A 21,648-nucleotide genomic window follows, 5' to 3' on the forward strand; every position below is an offset into this window, starting at 1 on the left:
CCATCCACGCATCTCAGCCTGAGAATGAGAGGAGCCCCCCCTGACAAAGGTGGGAGAATTCCTGGGACCCCAGTTACCGGAGGCCTGGAAACAGAGAGGGACGGGGGGCCCCTCGGGGGTCAGAGCTGGCTCAGGTCCAGGGTTTGGCTCCCAAGGGTAGCAGTGGGCAGCAGGAGCACCAGGAGGGAACAGGAGCGAGTGCGGAGTTTCCAGCCACGGCAGAGCTGGGAAGCATGGACCCGTGACTCTGGGTGGTTGGAGCATCGTGGCCAAGGCTAACCCCGGGGGCCCCAGCGGAGGCCCAGGGAAGGAAGAAATCAGCAGTCCTTCCCAAGTGCCCCTCAGAAGGCCCTCTGAGGACTCTGCCCTAATCACTGATCCCAAAGGTGGGCAGATGCCACCAAAAGGGGTCCTCGTAGCAGAGTGGAAAGAGAGATGCAGCGTTGATGATTAAAGAATGATGCATAAAGCAAGCCGAAGAGGGCAGGAGAGTGCAGAACAGGCAGCGGGAGGGAGGCAGGAGTGACCAGGTGGGGGCCAGGGGAGGGTCCAGGTAGTGGGAGGCTCTGTAGAAATGGTGGTTGCCATGAACTTGAGTGCACCCATCATTTGCACTTTCTCTCTGTTCCAGAGAAGCCTCCCTCCTATGCAGAGGGTCTTAGCCCAGTTGTTGGCTGCAAATGTGTCACTGAAGGAAATCAACCAAGAAAACCCACTAATGCGGGAAATGACTGAATGGCCATGGAAGCATCTGGAAAAAGATGAGAGGGGTTGGTGTCTAAAGCCGTCAGAGAAGCTTAGGATGTAAGGACTGGTGGAAAAGCAAGTTGCAGGACTCTTCCGGGTCCCTAGTCAGATGTCACCTTCCTAGACCACCCTGTGTACTGGGCACCTCCCTACGCCGACCCCACCCCCCGTCACCATGGATGTGCCACACCTGTGTATATCACGGATTCATTTGTTAACCGTCCTCCTATTTGAATACAAGGCTCATGAAGGCAGGAGTGTTAGTCTTGTCCACTGCTGTGTTTGTTGGATGAATGAATGTACACAGGATAATAGGATTCATGTAAAAAGATGCATAAAGCAACTGTAACATACATAACAACACATCAGGAAAGATACTTCTTTCTCAGTAGGAGACTAAAGAGGCCAAGATTGGACGTGGAGATGAGAGGTTATCAAACTTTGTACTGTTTTAATTTTCACAAGGAAAATGCTTGATTCCTGAGGAATAATGGCTAACCCTCCTTTAGAGGGTATCACACACCAGATACCGCTGGAATCATTGTATATGAATTAACCTGTGCGTTTCTCACCAGAGCCTGTGAGCGATTTGCTGTTAGTTTCCCTAATCACTAGATGAGGAAACTGAGGCCCAGAGAGGTGAAGGAACCAGGCCACACAGCTCGAAGGGGAATGTTCCCTGGTGGTTTAGACAATAAAGAATCTGCCTGCAATGCAGAGACCCAGTTCAGTCCCTGGGTTGGGCAGATCTCCTGAAGAAAGAAATAGCCACCCACTCCAGTATTCTTGCCTGGAGAATTTGATTCTTGTGGTCCATGGGTCGCAAAGAGTCAGACATGACTGAGTGACTAACATTTTCACTTTCAGGATTCAAACCCAGGCCATCAGGCTTCAAAATCCATTCTTAAAACTATAGCTCTTGGGTCAAGCCCAGCCTGCCAACTGCTTTGCTACAACCCTGAGCTTAGAATGGTTTTTCCATGTCGACTTCGCCGGAAAAAATAAAAAATGCAGCGATTTTCATGACCCATGAATATTATATGAAATTCAGATTTTAGTGTGCGTGGATAAAGTTTTACTGCCGCCTAGACATGCCCGTTCATTTCTGCTGTTGCTGCAGCTGTAAGGGCAGAATGAGTGGTTGTAACTGAGACTTCTGGCCTATGAAGCCTCAAATATTTATCATCTGGCCTTTTACAGAAAAGGTTTGTTAAGACCTGATGTAAACCACCATCTGTTCCTCCCAGTAATATTTTTGTTTGTCGGGGCACAAAAGGTGGACCAGACAAAACAACACAAAGGCCTGGGTTCTAACTCTGAATGAATTGCTTATTAGTTTTGTGGCCTTGGTTTTCCTATCTGTAAAATGGGCATGGTGTCCACTTCACAAAGTTGCTATGAAGGTCAGTGGAACAAAGGTCTGATAACGATAAGAGCCAGTGTCCCTTGTGGGTTCCCCCGGTACCAGGCTCCTTGCTAAATGCATTATTCACTTGTCAAGTTTGTGTAAAGTCACCATCTGAAGGGACTGGTATTGGACCCATTTTTGAAATGCAGCTATAGCAGCAGCTTGTCGATTTATATCATATAGAAGAAAATTATTTTTATGTAGTGTTCTACAGGGCCCTTTTATTTTTATTTTTGTTTGTTTGTTTGTTGTTTTTTAATGATTTTATTTATGGCTGTGCAGGCTCTTCATGCTGCATGGGCTTTTCTCTAGCTGCGGCGAGCAGGGGCTGCTCTCCAGTGGGGGGGGCGTGGGCTTTTCTCTAGCTGTGGCGAGCAAGGGCTGCTCTCCAGTGGGGGGTGGGGGGTGTGGGCTTCTCACCACGGTGGCTCCTCTTGTTGCGAAGCATGGGCTCTGGTGCCCACAGACCTGTTCTGCGGCTCCTGGGCTCGAGAGCCCCGGCCCAGTGGCTGTGATGCATGGGCTCAGCTGCTCTGCCACGTGTGGTCTTCCCAGACCAGGGGTGGAACTCGCGTCCCCTGCTTTGGCAGGGGGGCGATTCTTTACCACTGAGCCGCCAGGAAAGCCCTCAGGCGTATTTTAGACTAGTTTTCCACGCTCCTATCTGGTGAGAGAGGCCTGGGAGCCGGGAGTCCTCAGCCACGGTGCTGGCTCTACCATCCAAAGCTCTGGGGCCTCCAGCGAGTGCCTGCCCCTCCCTCAGTCGTGTCTGACTCTCTGCCCACCAGGCTCCTCTGTCCATGGGATTTCCCAGGCAAGATTACTGGAGTGGGTTGCCATTTCCTTCTCCATACAGGGCCCTTTTATAAGACCCTTTTTTACTCCCCAAAATGTTTCAAGGGAAATTGCATGAAGTAACGAGTGACTTTCTCCCCTCTCTCCCCTTATCTTGGTCCCCAGTTAGCACTTAGGGATCTGTCCTTCTGAATTTTTTTCTTAGTGCTGAGAAGCGTATGAAGGTAGGGGTTTGGTTTCTCCTCTCCTCCCTACTCCTCCCACAAAAAAAATATAAATAAATAAACTTTTCTGAAGTTTGACTCTGTAGTTTGCTCTTTCCCTTAAGAGTACATCTTGGACACTGCTCCACCTCAGTCACTATAGATCTACTTCCCTTTTCATGTCTGCCCAGCACTGCACAGAATGGAAGCAGTGCAGGGTCATTGGTCACCACCCTACTGCTGGTCACCGTGGTGCAGGGTCCGTCCTGTGCACAGAGACACAGTCCACGGGTGTCCCTGGAGGTGTGTGTCTCTAGAGGCATAGGAGCCCAGGGAGTGTGTTTGCGTTTCGTACAGGGTACAATGGTAGAAGGGTAGAAACCGTAGCCATTTCTTCACCTTTTTTCTTGTAAAATAATATCCCTTTTTGAAAGTTATCATTTTGGACAGAGCTGCTTCCTAGGAAGCACAGGGTAAATGTTTAAGAATTCATTCCCTTCCAAAGAAATCAGCAGCTAAAGATTTACCAAGTTCAGGAAGAACTTAAACAAATCTCAACTTCTTTGCTGAGCTTTTAAAGCCCTCATTTCCTGTCCATAACGTTCCCACTCATCCACCCTCCTGCCCGCTTATCTAAGTGGCTCTCACTGTTCTGGAGCCGCTACTGCATGCCTGTGTTTGTGGCACGATTTGCTTGTCTGCTGACTGTTCATCCTCTTTCTATTCCTTGAACACAAGCCACACTTGTTCCTGCCTCAGAGCCCTTGCATCTGCTGTCCCCAACATCAGGCGGCGCGACCCCCCGCCCCGAGAAATAACTCGCCATCTTCCCCGTCCCTGTCCCTGTCCCTGTCCCTGTCACCACTCTTTGGGTGTGCCAGGAGAAACCCCTTTTGTGACCCGGACCCCGACGTCGGACGACAGACGACTCTTCCAGCAAAAACAACGTTCAACAATGGGACAAATAAAGACCTTCACGTTAGAAATACGCATTCATATTGTGACGATGAAACAAAAGGCAAAAGCACGCACTCATCACACACAAACCTCAAGCCAACCAGCTCGACTCATCTGAAAAGAAAATGCAAACGTCAGAGAGCGGGTCCGTCTGGCGGCTCGGCCCAGCCGAGGCCAACTCGAGCCCGGAGGGCACATCGACCAGAGAGCTGACCAGGAGGAGACCGAGCGCGAAAGGGCCGGGATGGTCTTCTTCCAGATCGGTGATTCTCATTCCTGGCTGCACATTCGAGTCCCCTGGGGAGATTTTTTAAAAGTCCAGTGTCCAGGCTGAACCACAGAGCAGCTAAACCAGAAGAGGGCCCAGACAGTAGTAAAGCTCCCTTAAGGATTCCAGCAAGCAGCTGAGAGTGAACTCCAATGATGGAGATCTTCCCATGCCCAGTTCCTTCTTGCCACTCAGGTCTCGGCTCAAGTATCATCTCCTCAGAAAGGCCCTCCCTGATTGCCCCAGCTCCCAATTACTCTTTGTCACATCTTGTCTTATTTCCTCCTTCTGTCACTGCTCATCACCATCTCAACTCTTTGGTTATATGTTCATCTGCTCCTGCCCCCAGGACAGACCCTTCAGCATTGCAGGCATGTATTCACCCTCCACAATGGGATCCCTGTTGCTGCTGCTGCTGTTGCTGCTAAGTCACTTCAATCCCTAGGGCCTTGAAAAGACTTCAGGCTTAGGGACCAAGACTCAGGAGGCCTGATTGCAACATTTATCAGCTGTGTGACATTGGCCGATTCACTTAACTTCTCTGAGCCTTCATTTTCCTGTTCTGGAAAACAGGGCTTATCATCACACCTACTTTCTAGGACTACGTAAGAATTAACAAGCTAATACATGTAAACCCAGAGGATGAGATGGCTGGATGGCATCACTGACTTGATGGACGTGAGTCTCAGTGAACTCCGGAAGTTGGTGATGGACAGGGAGGCCTGGCGTGCTGCGATTCATGGGGTCGCAAAGAGTCGGACACAACTGAGCGACTGATCTGATCTGACATGTAAACCCAAAAGAGTTCCTGGCACGCCATAAGCACTCCGTAGTGTTATTATTTTAATATGTCATGAATGAATGACAAATTGCAATTCCTCTCCCATCCTCCCTACCCCCTTCTCAGGGTTTTTCCTCCACTGTGAGGTGTTATCGTTTGACATTCCCTGTTCTGCTTGCCTACTTATTGTCTGTATTCCCTGTTTTACTTCATCACTCACTGCATGTCTGCCCCCAGACCAGCAGCTCCAGGAGGGCAAGGATTGTCTGTTTTGGTCACTTTTGCATCCCCGGTGTTCAGCACAGATTCCCGGCTCCTCACACCTTCTCCCGCCTCTCCCCGGCCCCCAGGACTACCTGACAGACCTGATCACCAACGACAGCGTGAGCTTCTTCCGCACGTCCAAGAAGATGTACCCGCACAGGCCTGTGCTCATGGTCATCAGCCACGCAGCCCCCCACGGTCCTGAGGACTCAGCCCCCCAGTACTCAAGCCTCTTCCCTAATGCATCTCAGCACATGTAAGTGTCAGGGCACTGCCTCCAGAGCTACTGGGTGGCACAAAGGCGGGAGGGTCAGGCTCAGTCACAATGATGTAATGATGGAGACAAGGCTGCCTCTTCTCTCTAATCCTCCTGGTTTAAAGAACCCAGGAGCACACAGCTGATCTCTGGAGAACTGGAATACAGATCCAGTAATAACAACCCAAAGCAGGCGTCAAGAGTGGTTAACGTGGGACCCACATCCTCTCACCGAGATCTGTGGCTAGAACTGCCTTTCGGGTGTACACCTGTGTCATAGGTTTCCTTTCAATCCCGTGTGTTTGATTTTGCACATTTTTAAGCATTCTTTTGAGAAGCGGTCCATAGCTTCATCAGACTACTAATATGTCTACAGCCTGTATAAGCTATTGACTCCACGGCAGACTCTGTTCTAAGCCCTATGGTGGTGGTTTAGTTGCTAAGTCGTGTCCGACTCTTGGGACCCCCTGGACTGTCTGTCCATGGGATTTCCCAGGCAGTAATACTGGAGTGGGTCGCCATTTCCTTCTCCAGGGGATCTTCTGCACTGAATCCCTGAATATTCCCAGTGACCCTTGATGTATCAGTTATCTATTGCTGCATGACAAGTTATCCTGAAATCGAACCACTTAGGACACCAGTGTGTAGCATCTCACAGTACCTGTGAGTCAGGAATCTGGGGGCTACCTGTCTGGTTCTGGCTCAGGGTCTCCAGAGGATGTAATCAAGATGTCAGCTGGGGTGCCACCACCTGAGGCTTGCCTGGGGCTCATGCACAGGGCTGCCTCTGACCTACGGCCAACGCAGTCTTTTATAACCTGATCTCAAAAGGACACACCATCTCTACCATAGTCTACTCATCACACAGACCAGTGGGAGGCGGCTACTCACGGTAGAATTGGGGGCCACTGAGGGCTGTCTTGGAGGCTGCCTGTCAGGGAGGTGAGGTAAGTTCCCTAAGGTCACACAGCTGGTAAATAGCAGAGCTCAGATTCACATCTGGCCCCCATTCCTGTCTGCCGTCTCTCTGCCCACCTCTCCAGTCCTCCTTCCTGAGCAGGCTAGAAAATCTTTCTGGAATCTTCTGCATTCCTCTGCCTCAAACCACCCCTGCTCAGCCGTGATGCTCAGCAAACCTTCACTCTGACATTGGGGCGACAAGGGCAGGGCAGTTTGGAGCCCGCCTGAATATTCCAGGTGTTTAAGTTTCCTTACTATCAGAACGCATCCGCCCTCCTCGCCCCACTCGCTGTGATTCCTTTCTGACAGCACCCAGAGTGGCTCCTGGAGGGTGAGGCAGCGTGTCAGCCGAGCCCCTGGTCTTTGGGAAGGAGAGCTGGACAGGTGAGGACGAAGCACATCCCAGAACAGCAGCACCGCCTCTCTGCAAAGCTGACCTGGTGGCCCCACCCACCCGCTCCTCCCGCCTGGGAGCCAGCCTCCTGCCCCCAGCCTCTGCCGAGGGAGTGTGAGGCCAGCTCAGTCCTGCCGTGGGGTGGAGTGGGGTGATGGTTCGCTTGGCTTCTGCAGTGTCTCCTCTAAAAGGGGTGCTGGCACCCCGCCCCGCCCTCAGCAGCCTTGGAGTTTCGTGATGAGATTGTTTGACATCGCCTGCTCATTTATTTTCCCTTTGAAATGAAAATTATAGAACTTGAACATGAGCAACCGCCTGCTATTATTTACCCAGAGCGCCCCCCGCACCTTATTAGGAGTGTGTTTGGAAGGCTCTCTTATCTCTGGGGTATAATCATTTTCAAAACAAACCTCCAAACCAGAAAGTTCTGCAGCTGGGATGTTTAATTACAACAGTCAGGGGGCTGAGGAGGGGCCAGAGCCCTCAGGTCGGAGTTCCAGATCTTTCCATCATGAGGCCCCTGTCAGACTCTCACCCCGTCAAGCCTGCGTCACATTCTCTGCTGGGCTTTGGGTTCTGGCAAATGCTGCTCGTTGCAGTGCGGTCCCACTGCACCTGCCCAGGGCCCCATCCACCCTCCCCAGCTTCGTACATACACAGAGACGCACACAGACACACACAAACACACACACAGATACAGACACAAATATACAAATAGATACACACAGATGTACACACAGACTGGGCTTCCCTGGTGGCTCAGATGGTGAAGAATCTGCCTGCAGTGCCGGAGACCCGGGCTCCATCCCTGGGCGGGAAGGTCCCCTGGAGGAGGGGATGGCAACCCACTGCAGTATTCTCACCTGGAGAATCCCACGGACAGAAGAGCCTGGTGGGCCATAGTCCACGGACCTGCAGAGAGTCCGACACGACTGAGCGACTAACACATTCACATACACAAATACACCAGTGCGCACACACACACACATACACAGAACACACAGATACAGACACAAAGACACACAAATAGATACACAGACATGTACACACAGGCCCATATGCAGACGCACACACACACACAGATACACAAATATACACAGAAACAGACACCCAAACACACAGATACAAAGATCTAAGCATATACACACACACAGATACACAAAAACAAACACACAGAGACGCACATAAACACAGATGCAAACGTAGACAACACAAACATGCAAATACACCACCATACAGACATGCACGTACAGAGAGGCGCGCACACAGACACACACAACACACACACACACAAACACCACACACACACACACCACACACCCACACCCCACACACCCCACACACACACACACCACACACACACACACCTACACACACACCACACACACACCTACACACACACCACACACAGATACACAAATATACACAGAAACAGACACCCAAACACACAGATACAAAGATCTAAGCATACACACACACACAGATACACAAAAACAAACACAGAGACGCACATAAACACAGATGCAAACGCAGACACACAAACATGCAAATACACCGCCATACAGACATGCATGTACAGAGACAGGCGCGCACACAGACACACACACCACACACACCACACACACACACACCCCACACACACACACACACCCCACACACACACACCACACACACCACACACACACACCCACCCACCTACACACACACCACACACACTCGCGCGCGCGCGCGCAGCCAGAGCTTCCTAGGAGTGTGGCATCTGACCAGGTCATGGGTCTCTCCTTCCATCACCCAAGGGAGCCAGGCCCAGGCTTGCATCTTGGGGTGGGGGTGGGGCCAGGCCTCCAGACATGGAGCGAGGGGCTGGAAGGGGCGGCAGAAGAGGGGATGTTGTCCTTCAGGCTGGACAAGCAGACATTCCTCGGATTCTTTCAGAGGTGAGGGCTTCGCCTCTTTGTTCAGCAGATGGCTGGGTTCCTGTGAAAATGTGACCCCGTCCCAGGGGAGCAGGGAGAGCCTGGCCCTAAGCAGGACCCCAGATCCTGCTCCAAAAGCCGTCTCCAGAGAAGGGGCTTCAGAAAGCAGACTCTTGACAGACTCACCCCTCACTGTTCTCCAAGGCAGACACCAGCCCCTTAGAATCTAACAGATTCAGGGATAATTGCTCAGAACTGCATCCAGAATCCGGGCCCCTGGGGCCATGGGAACAATTTCCCCAAACCACCAACCAGCCCTGAGGGCGTCTCTCTCTGCTGCTCCTGCAGCCTGCAGCCCCCCTTGGTGCGGGAGGTGGGCTCACCCCTGGGAATGTTCTGCACGTTGGTCAGGCCCTAAGCCGGCCGGCAGGGCAAGCCTCGTTCCTCAGGATCGAAGGAGCCGGGGCAGATTTAGCAGCAGGAGACCGGCCAGAAAAGCAAAGTCCAGAAGGAGTCTTGTGACTCACTCCGTCTACATAGCGACCATCTCCATAACTATGGGCTCCCGTGAGCTGCGGGGTCTTCCCTTCCACCCCGGAAAGTTCTCTGAAGTTGAGGGGGCTGAGGTCCCGAGGAAGGGAGGACATTTGTGACCCTTATCCCCTCCCCGACCCCCTCAGCCCTCCCCCCTTAATAGCCCTCTTGAAAAGTTTTTGTCTTCAAGGAGAGGAAGCTTGACTTCTGTTTGCAGTTTTGCCTGGGGAAGGGAAGGGGACTAAGATCTGAGCAGCCCCTGGCCTTCCAGTATCATCAGACCCCTTGCGAGGGGCACCCATGCCTTGTGGGGTTTCCCACTCGTGAGCTCAGCCCCCAGCTCTACCTTTGGCAAGGTCGTCCCCTCACTGGGCCGCGAGTCTCCGTTTCTCACTCAGGGTGAATAAAAGTAGCCCCAGTGCCTAGGGCGGTTCTGAATATTAAATGAGATGATATAAATGGAGCCTTCCTTGTGCACCCAGCACACAGCCAGCGCTCATCCGAGGTCAGATCATCCTGTATTTATTCGTTTATCATTGAGCAGCACAGCTGACCCCACAGTAGAAGTCTCGGAGCCCAGTGGCTCCACCAGTCACTCAGTGAGACTGGGCAGGTCCCGGAACTCCTCTGACCCCCGTTTCCTCTTTTTTAAAATGGGAGATTAACCACACAGGAAGAATAATTGTGACAAGTCATAGAATACGGCCTGTCCCAAACGTATACATTCAGGCCATTCTCACAGTTTTGCCGGACTATTATTAACCGAATTTTTTAACCAATTTCCTTTAAAAAAAAAAAATCTATTTCAAAAGGAAATTCCATGTGACACACCTTAATTAGCCATGATAACTGGCACTCGCCATCTACCCAATGCAGCTGAAAAATGAATGCAGTGCTGTTAAATTAGAATTGGGTGCTGTGCCCGTGGGTGGTTCTCAACTTGAACCTCTCTCCTCCTGTACAAAGGAAGGTGGGCAAATTCGAGGGAGGAGACAGCCCAGCACAGACTGAGAGGTCGGCCTTGATGCGCTCGGCGTGCTGACAGGGCTGAGATGGGAGGGACGGTCCCCCCGGGGGCCTCCAGGTCACCTGTCTCTGTGTCCCCCCCAGTCTTCCCACGTGCATGCCCCACACACAGAGATGCTGACCTAACCTAGGGCAGAGCCCCCGACATGCTGGCGTCCAGAGGGGCGAGGTTTCAGCCTGGGCTGCAGCCCCAGCACATACTGGGGTGGGGAGGTTGGGGGGCACCCCCACCCGCGGCCTGCTCTGACCTCTATGCGTGTCTGCCCACCAGCACCCCAAGCTACAACTACGCGCCCAACCCCGACAAGCACTGGATCCTGCGTTACACGGGGCCCATGAGGCCCATCCACATGCAGTTCACCAACATGTTGCAGCGGAAGCGCCTGCAGACCCTCCTGTCGGTGGACGACTCCATGGAGACGGTAGGCGGCCCTCCTCCCACCCCTCCCCGCCCCACCCCCAGCATCGTCAGCGCGAGAGGAATGGAACCGGGCAGAAGGGAGAGGCACCCCGAAACGGCTTTGAGTGATCCAGAGGGAACCCCAGTACTTGGGGAACTGTTCCAGCTCTGGTTGGTCCACTACAGCAACCACGTGTGGCTACATATGCTTTTTAACAGCTTTCTGGAGAATGCCGCACAGTTCACATACCGCACAGCTCACCCGATTCAAGCATACATTTCAGTGGGTTTTCACTTATTCAGAGTTGTACGATCCACAGTTGGCCTTAGAACAGTTTCATCAACCCCGAGAAGGAAACCCTGCAGCCCTTAAGCATCACCCCAAACCACCAGCCCCCACCCCTCCACCTTAGGCAGTCCCTCATCTACTTTGTGTCTCTGTGAATTCGTATTCTGGACATTTTGTATAAAAGGAACCGTACAATATGTGGCTTTTTTGTATCTGGCTTCTTCCACTTTGTGCGATGATTTCAAGATTCACTTGAAGGTACTTAATTTTTTTGTTGTTGCTAAAAAATATTCCATTGCCTGGGTATGTATTTTTAAATTTATCCATGACTACTTAAGTTCAGTAAGGGCTTCCCTGGTGGCTCAGACAGTAAGGAACCTGCCAGCAATGCAGGAGACCTGGGTTCGATCTGTGGGTCAGGAAGATTCCCTGGAGAAGGGAAGGGCTACCCACTCCAATATTCTTGCCTGGAGAATTCCATGGGCAGAAGAGCCTACCATGAGTTACAGTCCATGGGGCCACAAAGAATCGGACACCACTGAGCAACTAACATTGTCACTTCCCAATAAAATTTAAAATTTTGTTCCTCAGTTGCACTGGCCACATTTGAAGTGCTGAACACGTGGCTACACGTGGCTACATGTGGCTCATGCCACAGGTGTTAACATTGCCTGCATCGCAGAAAGTTCTGTTGTGGGTCACAGACTCCTGCCTTGGGCCAGTCATTCATTCATCCATCCATCCATCCCACAGCATCTGTTGAGCTCCAGCACACACAGGACCCAGCAGGGAACAAAATGACAGAAGTCCCACCCAGATGGGACCTGCATGCTAACGCAGGGAGACACAGTCCACAAATAAGTGCTGAGAAGGCAAGCAAAGGGGGACGGGAGGTGAGGAGGCCCTAGTGACACCTGGGTCAGTCCCAGGGGCCCCACCAAGAGGTGACAGTTGAGCGAAGACCTGAAGCAGGGGAGGGACAGGGCCTGAGACCCCAGCACATCTCCCCTTTAGGGCAGAGCAGGCCAGGTGCCCACTGCCCGCTGGCCCTCCCCACATCCTCACCGCCTTGCCTGCGTTTCAGATTTACAACATGCTGGTGGAGACGGGCGAGCTGGACAACACCTACATTGTGTACACGGCCGACCACGGCTACCACATTGGCCAGTTCGGACTGGTGAAAGGGAAGTCCATGCCCTACGAGTTCGACATCAGGGTCCCATTCTACGTGAGGGGCCCCAACGTGGAGGCTGGCTCCCTGTAAGTGCATCACCCCACCCCCAGCACCCCGCAGTTCCGGGGAGGCCTCCAGGCTCATTAGCACCCACAAGGGCAAGCAGCAGGCAACTCAGCGGGCAGCCCCTGGCCACTCCCCTGGGAGCACAGGATGTGGGCAGGTGGGCCTGGGTGCCAAGCGAAGGGGCAGTGATGTCACCCGGGGTGGGTTCTGATCATCACCGTCCCCTCTGTTGGGGAAGGGGAGGCCAGGGCTGTTAGCACCCGAGAAAACAGACTGTTCGTAGTGGGCGCTGTGCCAGAGAGTCAGGGAGCCGGACTCTGTGTCCCCACCAGCTCGTGGAGATGCCACCTCGACTTCTGTCTGTCCTGACTGGTGGTGGGCCTGGCAGTTGTCGGGGAGGGGCCCCAGGCTGAGGTCAGCGGGGCCAGCTCAGTGACAGCGCTAAGGGAACCAGCCTCCCCCCCATCCTTCCCCGAGGGCCACGTGGCCCCTCTGCCAGCTGTGCCTGTGGGTTAACCTTTGAAATGACACGTCCTGGCAGCAAAAACGTCGTGTCTGGGGCAGGGAGGGGTAGAAAGGCCAGTAATCATAGCTGCAGCTTCCTCAGGTCAGCCGGGATGTTATGGAGACCAACTCGAAGGGTCTTTTGAAATGCATGTTGTCACCGCTCTGGTGCTCATCGGGTCAGACTTCCGTCCGAGCCCTGAACGCACGGAGACACTGACTCGGCTACAGGATTCCTCCTGAAAGGGCAACGTCTTGGGACCGAGATGTTCCTGCCCCGCCTGGGAGGTTTGGTGGAGCTTCCAGGAGGCAGGCAGTGTGAGCTGTAGTCCGGCCTCATCTCTCGTCCTCTGCCGACCTTACTGGGTCCCTCCCTGTCTGGATCTCAGGGTCCCCACCTATAATCATAGCTATTATAATAATAGCTGTGTTGATACAGCGTGATTCTTCAGGCTTTGGTCTAAGCACCTTCTATCCAGGTAACTGAGTTAAGCATGATAACAAGCCTCTAAGATAGATGTGAGTGTTATCCGTGTTTTAAACACGAGCAAACAGAGGCTCGGGTTAAATTGCCTGAGATTACATAGCACAGAAGAGAGGAGCTGGAATTTGTCTCAAAACCAGGTTTCTGACACTTGTCAATGTTTTTCCTTATTTGAGAAGAATCTGTGACCATTAGAGTCATTAGGATTACTTGCTTTCAGAAAGAGAAGATGGACTGAACTGGAACCCAATGGTCAGCCTCAGAGTCTGTGATCTGCTTCTTAGGACTCAAAACCCAGAGAGGCTCAGCTGGGGAAGGACCCATCTCTCCACGCACAGGGGTTGTTCAGGTGCAGACGGAGGACTTGAGCCCACACAGCCGGCTTCCCAGAGTGTTTACCAGGCATCCTTTCTGGGGGTGAACTTGTGGCAAGGAGGTCTTCAGAGCCAACCAGGGGAGAAAAGGAAGTGAGGGAGGGACGGCTAGGACAGGCGTGGGTCACGTGACATCCCCCTGGTCTGACATCCCACCCCCTTTGCCTGTTCTGTCGGTTTGGCCCACCCTCAAGGGGAGGGGGTCACACAAGGCTGTGAACCCTAGAGCCTGGGGATCTCGGGGCCACTTAGTCTGTCATCGGCCTCTTTGGTAATCGTCGAGCGAAGAACCAGAGGTGGTGAGAGTGCTCGCTGGGGCCATGGAGGAAGAACGTTCCAGGCAGAGGAGACACCAGGGCGAAGGCCCAGAGGCTGGGCTGTGCTCAGCCTTCCAGGAGCAGCGAGGGGGCCAGTGTTCACATCAGAGGCTCAGAGAAGAGTCCAGGGGAAGGTCCAGAGTTTGGAGTGCGTCTCAAAAGAAAGCGTTCTCCATTCAGTTGGGGCAGGCAGGGCCTTCCTGGCAGAAGAAAGAGCCAAGAAGCAGCCAGGTGTGGGCCTGTGAACCGCAGCCCCCCGTGGTTGTGCAGAGGGTGGGAAGGTGAGCGCTGGGCTTCAGCTGAACCGAACGTGCAGAGAGGAGCTTTGAGGGCCAGGGTGCAGGACAGTGACATGATGGAGGCAGCTTTCCAGCCTGCCCGCCCCAGGGGAGGCTGGGTCACCACTGCCCCGGTGACCGAGTCCTTCTCGCCCCGCCTCCCTCAGGAATCCCCACATCGTCCTCAACATCGACCTGGCCCCCACCATCCTGGACATCGCTGGGCTGGACATCCCCTCGGATATGGACGGGAAATCCATCCTCAAGCTTCTGGACACAGAGCGGCCGGCGAATCGGTGAGGGGGCGGGGCGGGTGCTAGGGTGCCAAGCACCCCAAACTGTCTGAGCTCCTGGCCTAGCTGTGTGGGTCTGGGGGGCAGGGGTTTCTCCAGACTCAGGAGCTGGGGTTCTAGGGCGCCCCATCCTGACCACTTACCTGCCATGGGGGGCGGGGTGGGGGGCAGGAAAGGAAGCTCCCTCTCTGAGAGTCCACCTTTCCAGCTAGAATATGGCCACAGTGACCCGCTGAGGACCCATCACAGCTCAAATTGGGTGAAACTTTTAAAAAAAATAACAGCTATCGGAGCTGACATTAATTAAGCACTTACTGTATGCCGGCCTTGTTCTGAGTGCTTTGAAGCAGATTTTATCATTTTAATCTTCACAGTAACCCAGTGAGGTAGGCATTATGATGATCCGAGCTTGGAAATTGAATCCCAGAGCAGTCAAGTAACTTGTCAGAGTTCTCTTGGCAGGTCTGGATCCCACTCCAGGCATCCAGACTCTAGGCTAGAGGCTACACTCTTAATCGCCATGATCTGTGGCTCTAATGCCGGATAGTATTGGAAACATATTCCTGGGTGTCCTGGAGGCAAACAAAAGAACAGTGTTGTTGTTCAGTGTGTTCAACTCTTTGCGACCCCATGGACTGCAGCACGCCAGGCCTCCCTGTCCATCACCAACTCCCAGAGCTTGCTCAGACTCATGTCCATTGAGTCAGTGAGGCCATCCAACCATCTCATCCTCTCGTCCCATTCTCCTCCCACCTTCAATCCTTCCCAGCATCAGGGTCTTTTCCAATGAGTAGTTCTTCGCATCAGGTGGCTAAAGTATTGGAACTTAAGCTTCACCATCAGTCCTTCCAATGAATATTCAGGGCTGATTTCCTTTAGGATGGACTGGTTAGATCTCCTTGCAGTCCAAGGGACTCTCAAGAGTCTTCTCCAACACCACAGTTCAAAAGCATCAATTCTTTGGCGCTCAGCTTTCTTTATGGTGCAACTCTCACATCCATACGTGACCACGGGAAAAACCATAGCTTTATCTATACGGTATTGTTTTAGTCGCTCAGTCGTGTCCGACTCTTTGCACTCCCATGGACTGTAGCCCGCCAGGCTCCTCTGTCCATGGGATTCTCCAGGCAAGAATCCTGGAATGGGTTGCCATTTCCTTCTCCCACTATACGGTGATGGTGAGCAAAAACTAGGTGGGAAGGTGAGCTGAGGCTGGTCGGACAGGAAGGCGGAGGACGCAGTCACTGGCGTGGCAGCAGCGGCATCTAGTGGCCATCGGTGTAACTGCCCACCGAGATAACGGCCCCACAGCACTGATGGACGCAGCCTCCAGCTGGTACCTCCTGCAGCTCAGAGGGGCCGGGCCGGGCGGGCACTGTCTGGCCAAGACTGAGCGTCCTGTAGAAGGAACCACCTCTGCTGAGCCTCCTCCCTCTGACTAGGAGGTTTTATGAGCTGTAAGGGTACAAAATGGGTGTGTTTGGGGAGGGCGGGGGCGCTGTGTTGGGAGCCAGGACTCTGGGGAGTCGGGTGCAGAATGGAAGCGTTCTCTTAGCCTGAGGCCCTGTCTGGGAAGTGGAAATGATAGCTCGAAACTCCACAAAATGCACACTTAAATCCAACGACAGAGGATGAAAGGGAAAAACATCCCCCCAAACACAAGGTAATTAACCTGAAGTCAGGAGAAGCGTTTCATCTGGTGCTGAAGTAAAAGGGGAGCGATCTCTTCCAGCGCCCAGGGAGCTGCTGGGCTTCCTGGGAGGCACAGAGGGGCACACACACGACTACGCGTGACTCGGAGCGACTGACCTGGGTCGTTCTGCCCCATGTTCAGACTCAAGGCTCTAGGGAAGTGCAGCTCTGCTGTGGGCTGGGAGGTGTGTGTGTGTGTGTGTTCGTGTATGTGTTCATGTGTGTGTGTCCATGGGTGTGTGTCTGTGTGGGTGTGTGTCCGTGTGGGTGTGTGTGTTCGTGTGTGTGTCCCCCACTTGCCCTGGCTGCCCCCGGGGTCTGCGCTGCTTGTGAATCAAGGCTGGCTCTGAGCGCCATCCCTGCTTCTGGAAGGATGGAGGGACACGGGAGCCCCCTGCATTGATGAGAAGATGGACATGTGCTTTCTCCCTGCCAGGTTTCACTTGAAAAAGAAGCTGAGGGTCTGGCGGGACTCCTTCCTGGTGGAGAGAGGGTGAGTGCTGGGGTCTGGAGGAGCCGCCCCAGGGCGACACCGGGCAACCCCAGCCGTGCCTCCCAGGAAGCGCCCAGCAGCCCCACCTGCACCTGCGATACTACAAGTGTCAAGGGCAGGAGGGAGACTGGTGCTGTTCCGCCACCTTCCACCAGGGGCTGGGAGTCTGTGTCCTCAGCCCCCTGGACACAGGAAGCCGTTCGCTGTCCCTGTGGTTGATACGGAACTTATGTCTGGACGCCCCCTGTACCCTTCAGACACGCTTTGTCCTGCCTGGACAATGTCGTACATGCTTTTTCGTTTATTTGCCAACTCACGTAACTTGGGAGGCGTCTTATAAAATCCCCACTTCCTAAGTCTCTGACCATTGGAAGACGCAGCCCGGCTGGACGCACGTACTCCCTGGTGACGCTGCACCAGGGCTGAGGGGGGCCACATGTTCCCCTAGAGCTGGGCGACCAGCCCCGCTTCCGCTCTCTGCCCCACAGCAAACTGCTGCACAAGAGGGACAGCGACAAGGTGGATGCCCAGGAGGAGAACTTCCTGCCCAAGTACCAGCGCGTCAAAGACCTGTGTCAGCGCGCCGAGTACCAGACTGCGTGTGAGCAGCTGGGGCAGGTGAGGATGCTCGGCATGGCCCTGGGGCCGTGGGACGGGGTCCCTCCTTCCCTCTCAGGGGCCCCCCCAAACCGCGGCCCAGGCCTGCTTCTTAGAGCAGCAGGCCAGTGTCCCTGATGATGTGTGACACCCAGGGTGATGCCAGGCAACGCTCAGAAAATCCTGCTCCAGTCAGAGGAAAGTTCCCCCATGGGTGCACATGCGTCTTTAGCTGCTCTGAGACTCTTGCCCGATCCCTCTTTAACAAAGACGCAGCCGGCCTCTGCACAGTATTTATAAAGTTAAATGACTATTTCCATTGTATTCACTCTCCCAGATCATCTTTGTGGCTGGCTTTCCGCTTATATAGGAACAACAGGAAATTACCTTCTGACATAAACAAGTTTAGGTTGTAAAAATGCGAGCTGATTTCAAGAGAAATGTTAAGGAAAATATAATCCAGACAGTATCTGGAGATAACAGCATCTGTGACGGTAGTTTGGGAGAGTCTGAACTTGATTTTCTGAGGCTTAGGAGGCCAAGGTGGGCTCTGGAGAGGACGGGGAGTGAGAACGGAGCCTTGTAGAGAGAGACGCCAGCCCGAGGCGAGGCTCAGGGGGAGAGAGGCGGGCGGATGAGCAGGGGGAGCAGGTAGGGGCGCCCTGGAAAGGCCCAGGCGCCAACAGAAGGTGCCTCCCTGCCTCGGTCTGCGAGCAGGGACTTTGAGCTCACCCATGCTGGCTCAGGCCTGGAGACGCAAGCCCGTCTCACCAGTAACAGGAAGTAAACCCGGGGCCTCCACATTCCATTTCTCCTTAATAAACCCGTGGGTTGCCAAGGCCAGGGCACCAGGTGGGTGCATGTCACAGGTTGCTTCCAGGCAGCTCTGTCTTATCGCTGGACTCAGAATTGGCACCAACCTGTCCTCACAGCTGGGCTCCCCCTGCCCCATCCAGCATTTGTTCACGACCCCCCCTCCCAGCCCCTCCCCCTGCCGTGGAGGGCATCAGGAACCCGCCCATGCCCCTGGAGCCCTTTGGGTCATGCTGGAGCAGCATTCAAGGCTGCCTCTGTTGCCAGGCACAGGAAGAAAGCCCTGGACAGAAAGCTCTGGCCTCCCAGAGCTGACCATCTGGGAAGACCCCAGAGGGCTCAGATTTCAGTTCTGAGCTTCAAGGGAATGAATCAATGAGGCCACGAGGGGCCTTTGTCCCCCTGGGATTGTAGTCAAATCCTCCTGCTGGCCCATCCCCACCCTCTCCCTGAAGACTGGGGGTCTGGCAGTCCCCGACAGTGAGAGGGCTGCCTGATCTGTCTTTGAAAGCGATTATCCAAGCGCACTGCTTAACCCAAAGGAAAGGAGCACATGGGGTGGGAGGAGCCAAGGCCAGCTGGGGAGGCCTCTGCCACAGGCCCTGCACTTACTGCTCTAGGGCTTCCAGGATCCCAGCCCAGATACCCACCTCCCACCTCAGGCAGACGCAGTCACACCCTGCTGACCACACCCCCCACCCCACCCCACTGCCGCTGCCTGCCTCACTACTCCTTCTGGAAGGACCCTTCCCTGTGTACCGGCCACGCCCTCCAACCCGAGTGCTTTTCTCTTACGGGGCTTCCCCGTGGCTGGGTTCCCGCTCAGCCACAGCGCATCACCCTGGGTACCACTTCTCCGCTCCCCTGACAGTGGACAGGAATTCATCCATCACAGAGCAGCTCATTCCAGGCACCAGCCCGTGTCCAGCTGGGACCACAAGAGGGATGCATCTGGGGTGGCTGGGAGCAGGGAGCAGGGAAGCGGCGGGGTGGGCGAGCAGGCCCGGGAGGCTGAGGCCGCATGTGTCTTGCAGAAGTGGCAGTGCGTGGAGGACGCCTCAGGGAAGCTGAAGCTGCACAAGTGCAAGGGCCCCGCGCGGCCTGGGGGCAGGGCCCTCTCCAACCTGGTGCCCAAGTACTACGTGCAGGGCAGCGAGGGCTGCATCTGCGACAGCGGGGACGGCCAGCTCACCCTGGCTGGACGCCGGAAGAAGCTCTTCAAGAAGAGTAAGTGGGACGGCAGGGGTGAGGAGGGAACACACCCGGGCAGCCCCACTTGTTCATTCAAACAAACCCACGTGCCCCGCACCATCAATCCACCCAGCCCCAGGTGGGGTGGGCAGGGAGTAGAGGAGATGAGGGTGTAGAGGGCTGAGAAGAGCAGGAGCATAAAGAGAAAGGGAGGGGAGAGGGGTCTGGCCCTGGGCCATGTGGTGCAGCCCCTCTGAGACCAGAAGACCTGGGGGGCTTTGAGCAGAGGAGCCAGGATCAGATTTGTGCTTCCAAAGCATTCCTCCAGCTGCACGGCAGGCGCTGGACAGGTTCACCTGCAAAGCGCTAAAAGATGTTGAATCCCCCAGTGCCGGCTTCCAGATGAGGTCAAGCCAAGGTGACGCCCTTCAGCCTCACGTCTACCTGCATGCAGGCGCACTAAGTCACTGCAGTCGTGTCCGACTCCTTGTGACCCCATGGACTGTATAGCCCGCCAGGCTCCTCTGTCCATGGGATTCTCCAGGCGAGGATACTGGAGTGGGTTGCCATGCCCTCGTCCAGGGCATCTTCCTGACCCACGGACTGAGCCCACAGCTCTTATGTTTCCTGCATTAGCAAGTGGGTTCTTTACCACTAGCACCACCATCTGCTTAGCATCATGGCCCTGGCATCGCGTATCTTTCTGCAGTGACTTCACCATCTAAAGTGGCCCTAAGGAGGCACTGACATCTTGCGTCGGGTCCCCAAGCCCCAGCTGGCTGGGCTGTGCTTTAAGGAGGGGAACACGTGGGTGAGATGAGCTTCCGGCTGCCACCTTGAGTTCAGTGTCGGTGAATCACACGGGCATGAAGTCGGGTGTCTTTACACAGACAAAATGGAGGCACAGTGTGCATAAGGTTCCGTACTGATGGTTGACAAGTGTGCTGTGACCCAAGGCTGGCAGGAACCTCACCCCATGTTTGCCCCAGGAGCACTGGTTCCCGACTCGCTAGTTCGGCGTCAAGGTGATGCTACGGAACAAGACCACCTAGAGTAACAGGAATCCACTGCACAGTTGACTCTTGAACGACGACACTTCCCCTGCACGCAGATCATCCTCAGTAGTAAATATTACAGTTCTGCATCACCCGTGGTTGGTTGAATCTACGGATGTGGAGAAACCATGGATACAGGCAGGAGGGGGGTTAACTGTGAGTTACAGGCAGATGACCCCCAGCCTTGCTCAAGGTCAGCTGTACTTTGGAGAGGGGAGAGCCCCGCCACCCCAAGTGGAAAAGCTGCCTTAGCCTTCACACCTCCCCACAGCAGGGGCCAAAGGACACAAAGTTAGGCAGCCAGCGACCAGGGGAGGCGCCTAGGGAGGTCCTCTCAACCTGGCCGCACCCTCCCAGTGGGTGGTCATGGCCCCATTCTGAGGGTCACCTCCCCTGGGGAGCATGCCCCCAGCCGAATGTTCAAATGAGGATGCGCCTGGGCTTTGAGGATGTTTGGCGGGCTGCGGGTGCCAGGACATGGTCCCAGGGAGACGGGTCCCCTGGCTAGAATGTCCCCTCCGGAGCTGGGCAGTTGCCCAGGCCACCATTGCTCTAACCCCCTAACCCAAGGGGAGCCAAAGCCTAATCAGAGACTCTGGTTGTTTCTCTTCTTTCGCTGTGGTACCATCAGCACTACCTGATGCTCAGCACTTTAACTGTTTCTGACTATCGAGTTTAGTAGCTTTAAGGACCCTGATGGTGTTGGGCGGCCATCACCACCGTGCGTCCCGAGCTCTCTTCCTCTGGCAGAACTGAAGCTCGGCACCCAAGAAACACTGACACCCCACCACCCTTCCTCCCGCTCTTGGCAGCCACCCCCCTGCTTTCTCTGAGTTTTACTCTTGTAGGTACTTCACAGAAGCAGGATCACATAGGATCTGTCCTTCCTGTCTGGCTTATTTCACCCAGCATCAGGGTTCATCTGTGTTGTAGTCTGCGTCAGGATCCCCATCCTTTTTCAGGCTGAGTGAGACTCCCCTGTAGCCTAATTAGAGAATGGCTGTCCGGCAGCAGGCTCAGAGGTCTCCTCCTGTCTTTGCAGAGGACACCTTCATTACAAGAGCTGGTTTGTCTCCATAACGACCCAGCTTCTGCCTCGAACGGCACTTCCCCACTGAT

At 54.4% G+C, this 21,648-nt stretch overlaps 1 protein-coding gene across 7 annotated transcripts in view; it reads left to right on the forward strand.

Annotated features, from left to right (window-relative positions):
* Positions 1–21,648, forward strand: part of SULF2 (sulfatase 2) — a 126,961-nt gene that overhangs the window by 88,451 nt on the left and 16,862 nt on the right. For all 7 annotated transcript variants that reach the window (XM_006072283.4, XM_006072284.4, XM_025263329.3 and 4 more), the window contains 7 exons: positions 5,510–5,679; positions 10,781–10,931; positions 12,283–12,458; positions 14,563–14,691; positions 16,817–16,873; positions 17,362–17,491; positions 19,318–19,510. In XM_006072283.4, the coding sequence (XP_006072345.3) occupies positions 5,510–5,679; positions 10,781–10,931; positions 12,283–12,458; positions 14,563–14,691; positions 16,817–16,873; positions 17,362–17,491; positions 19,318–19,510 (1,006 nt within the window). The remainder of the gene's footprint in view (positions 1–5,509; positions 5,680–10,780; positions 10,932–12,282; positions 12,459–14,562; positions 14,692–16,816; positions 16,874–17,361; positions 17,492–19,317; positions 19,511–21,648) is intronic.

This window comes from Bubalus bubalis, chromosome 14 (genome assembly GCF_019923935.1).
Source record: "Bubalus bubalis isolate 160015118507 breed Murrah chromosome 14, NDDB_SH_1, whole genome shotgun sequence".
Taxonomy (NCBI): domain Eukaryota; kingdom Metazoa; phylum Chordata; class Mammalia; order Artiodactyla; family Bovidae; genus Bubalus; species Bubalus bubalis.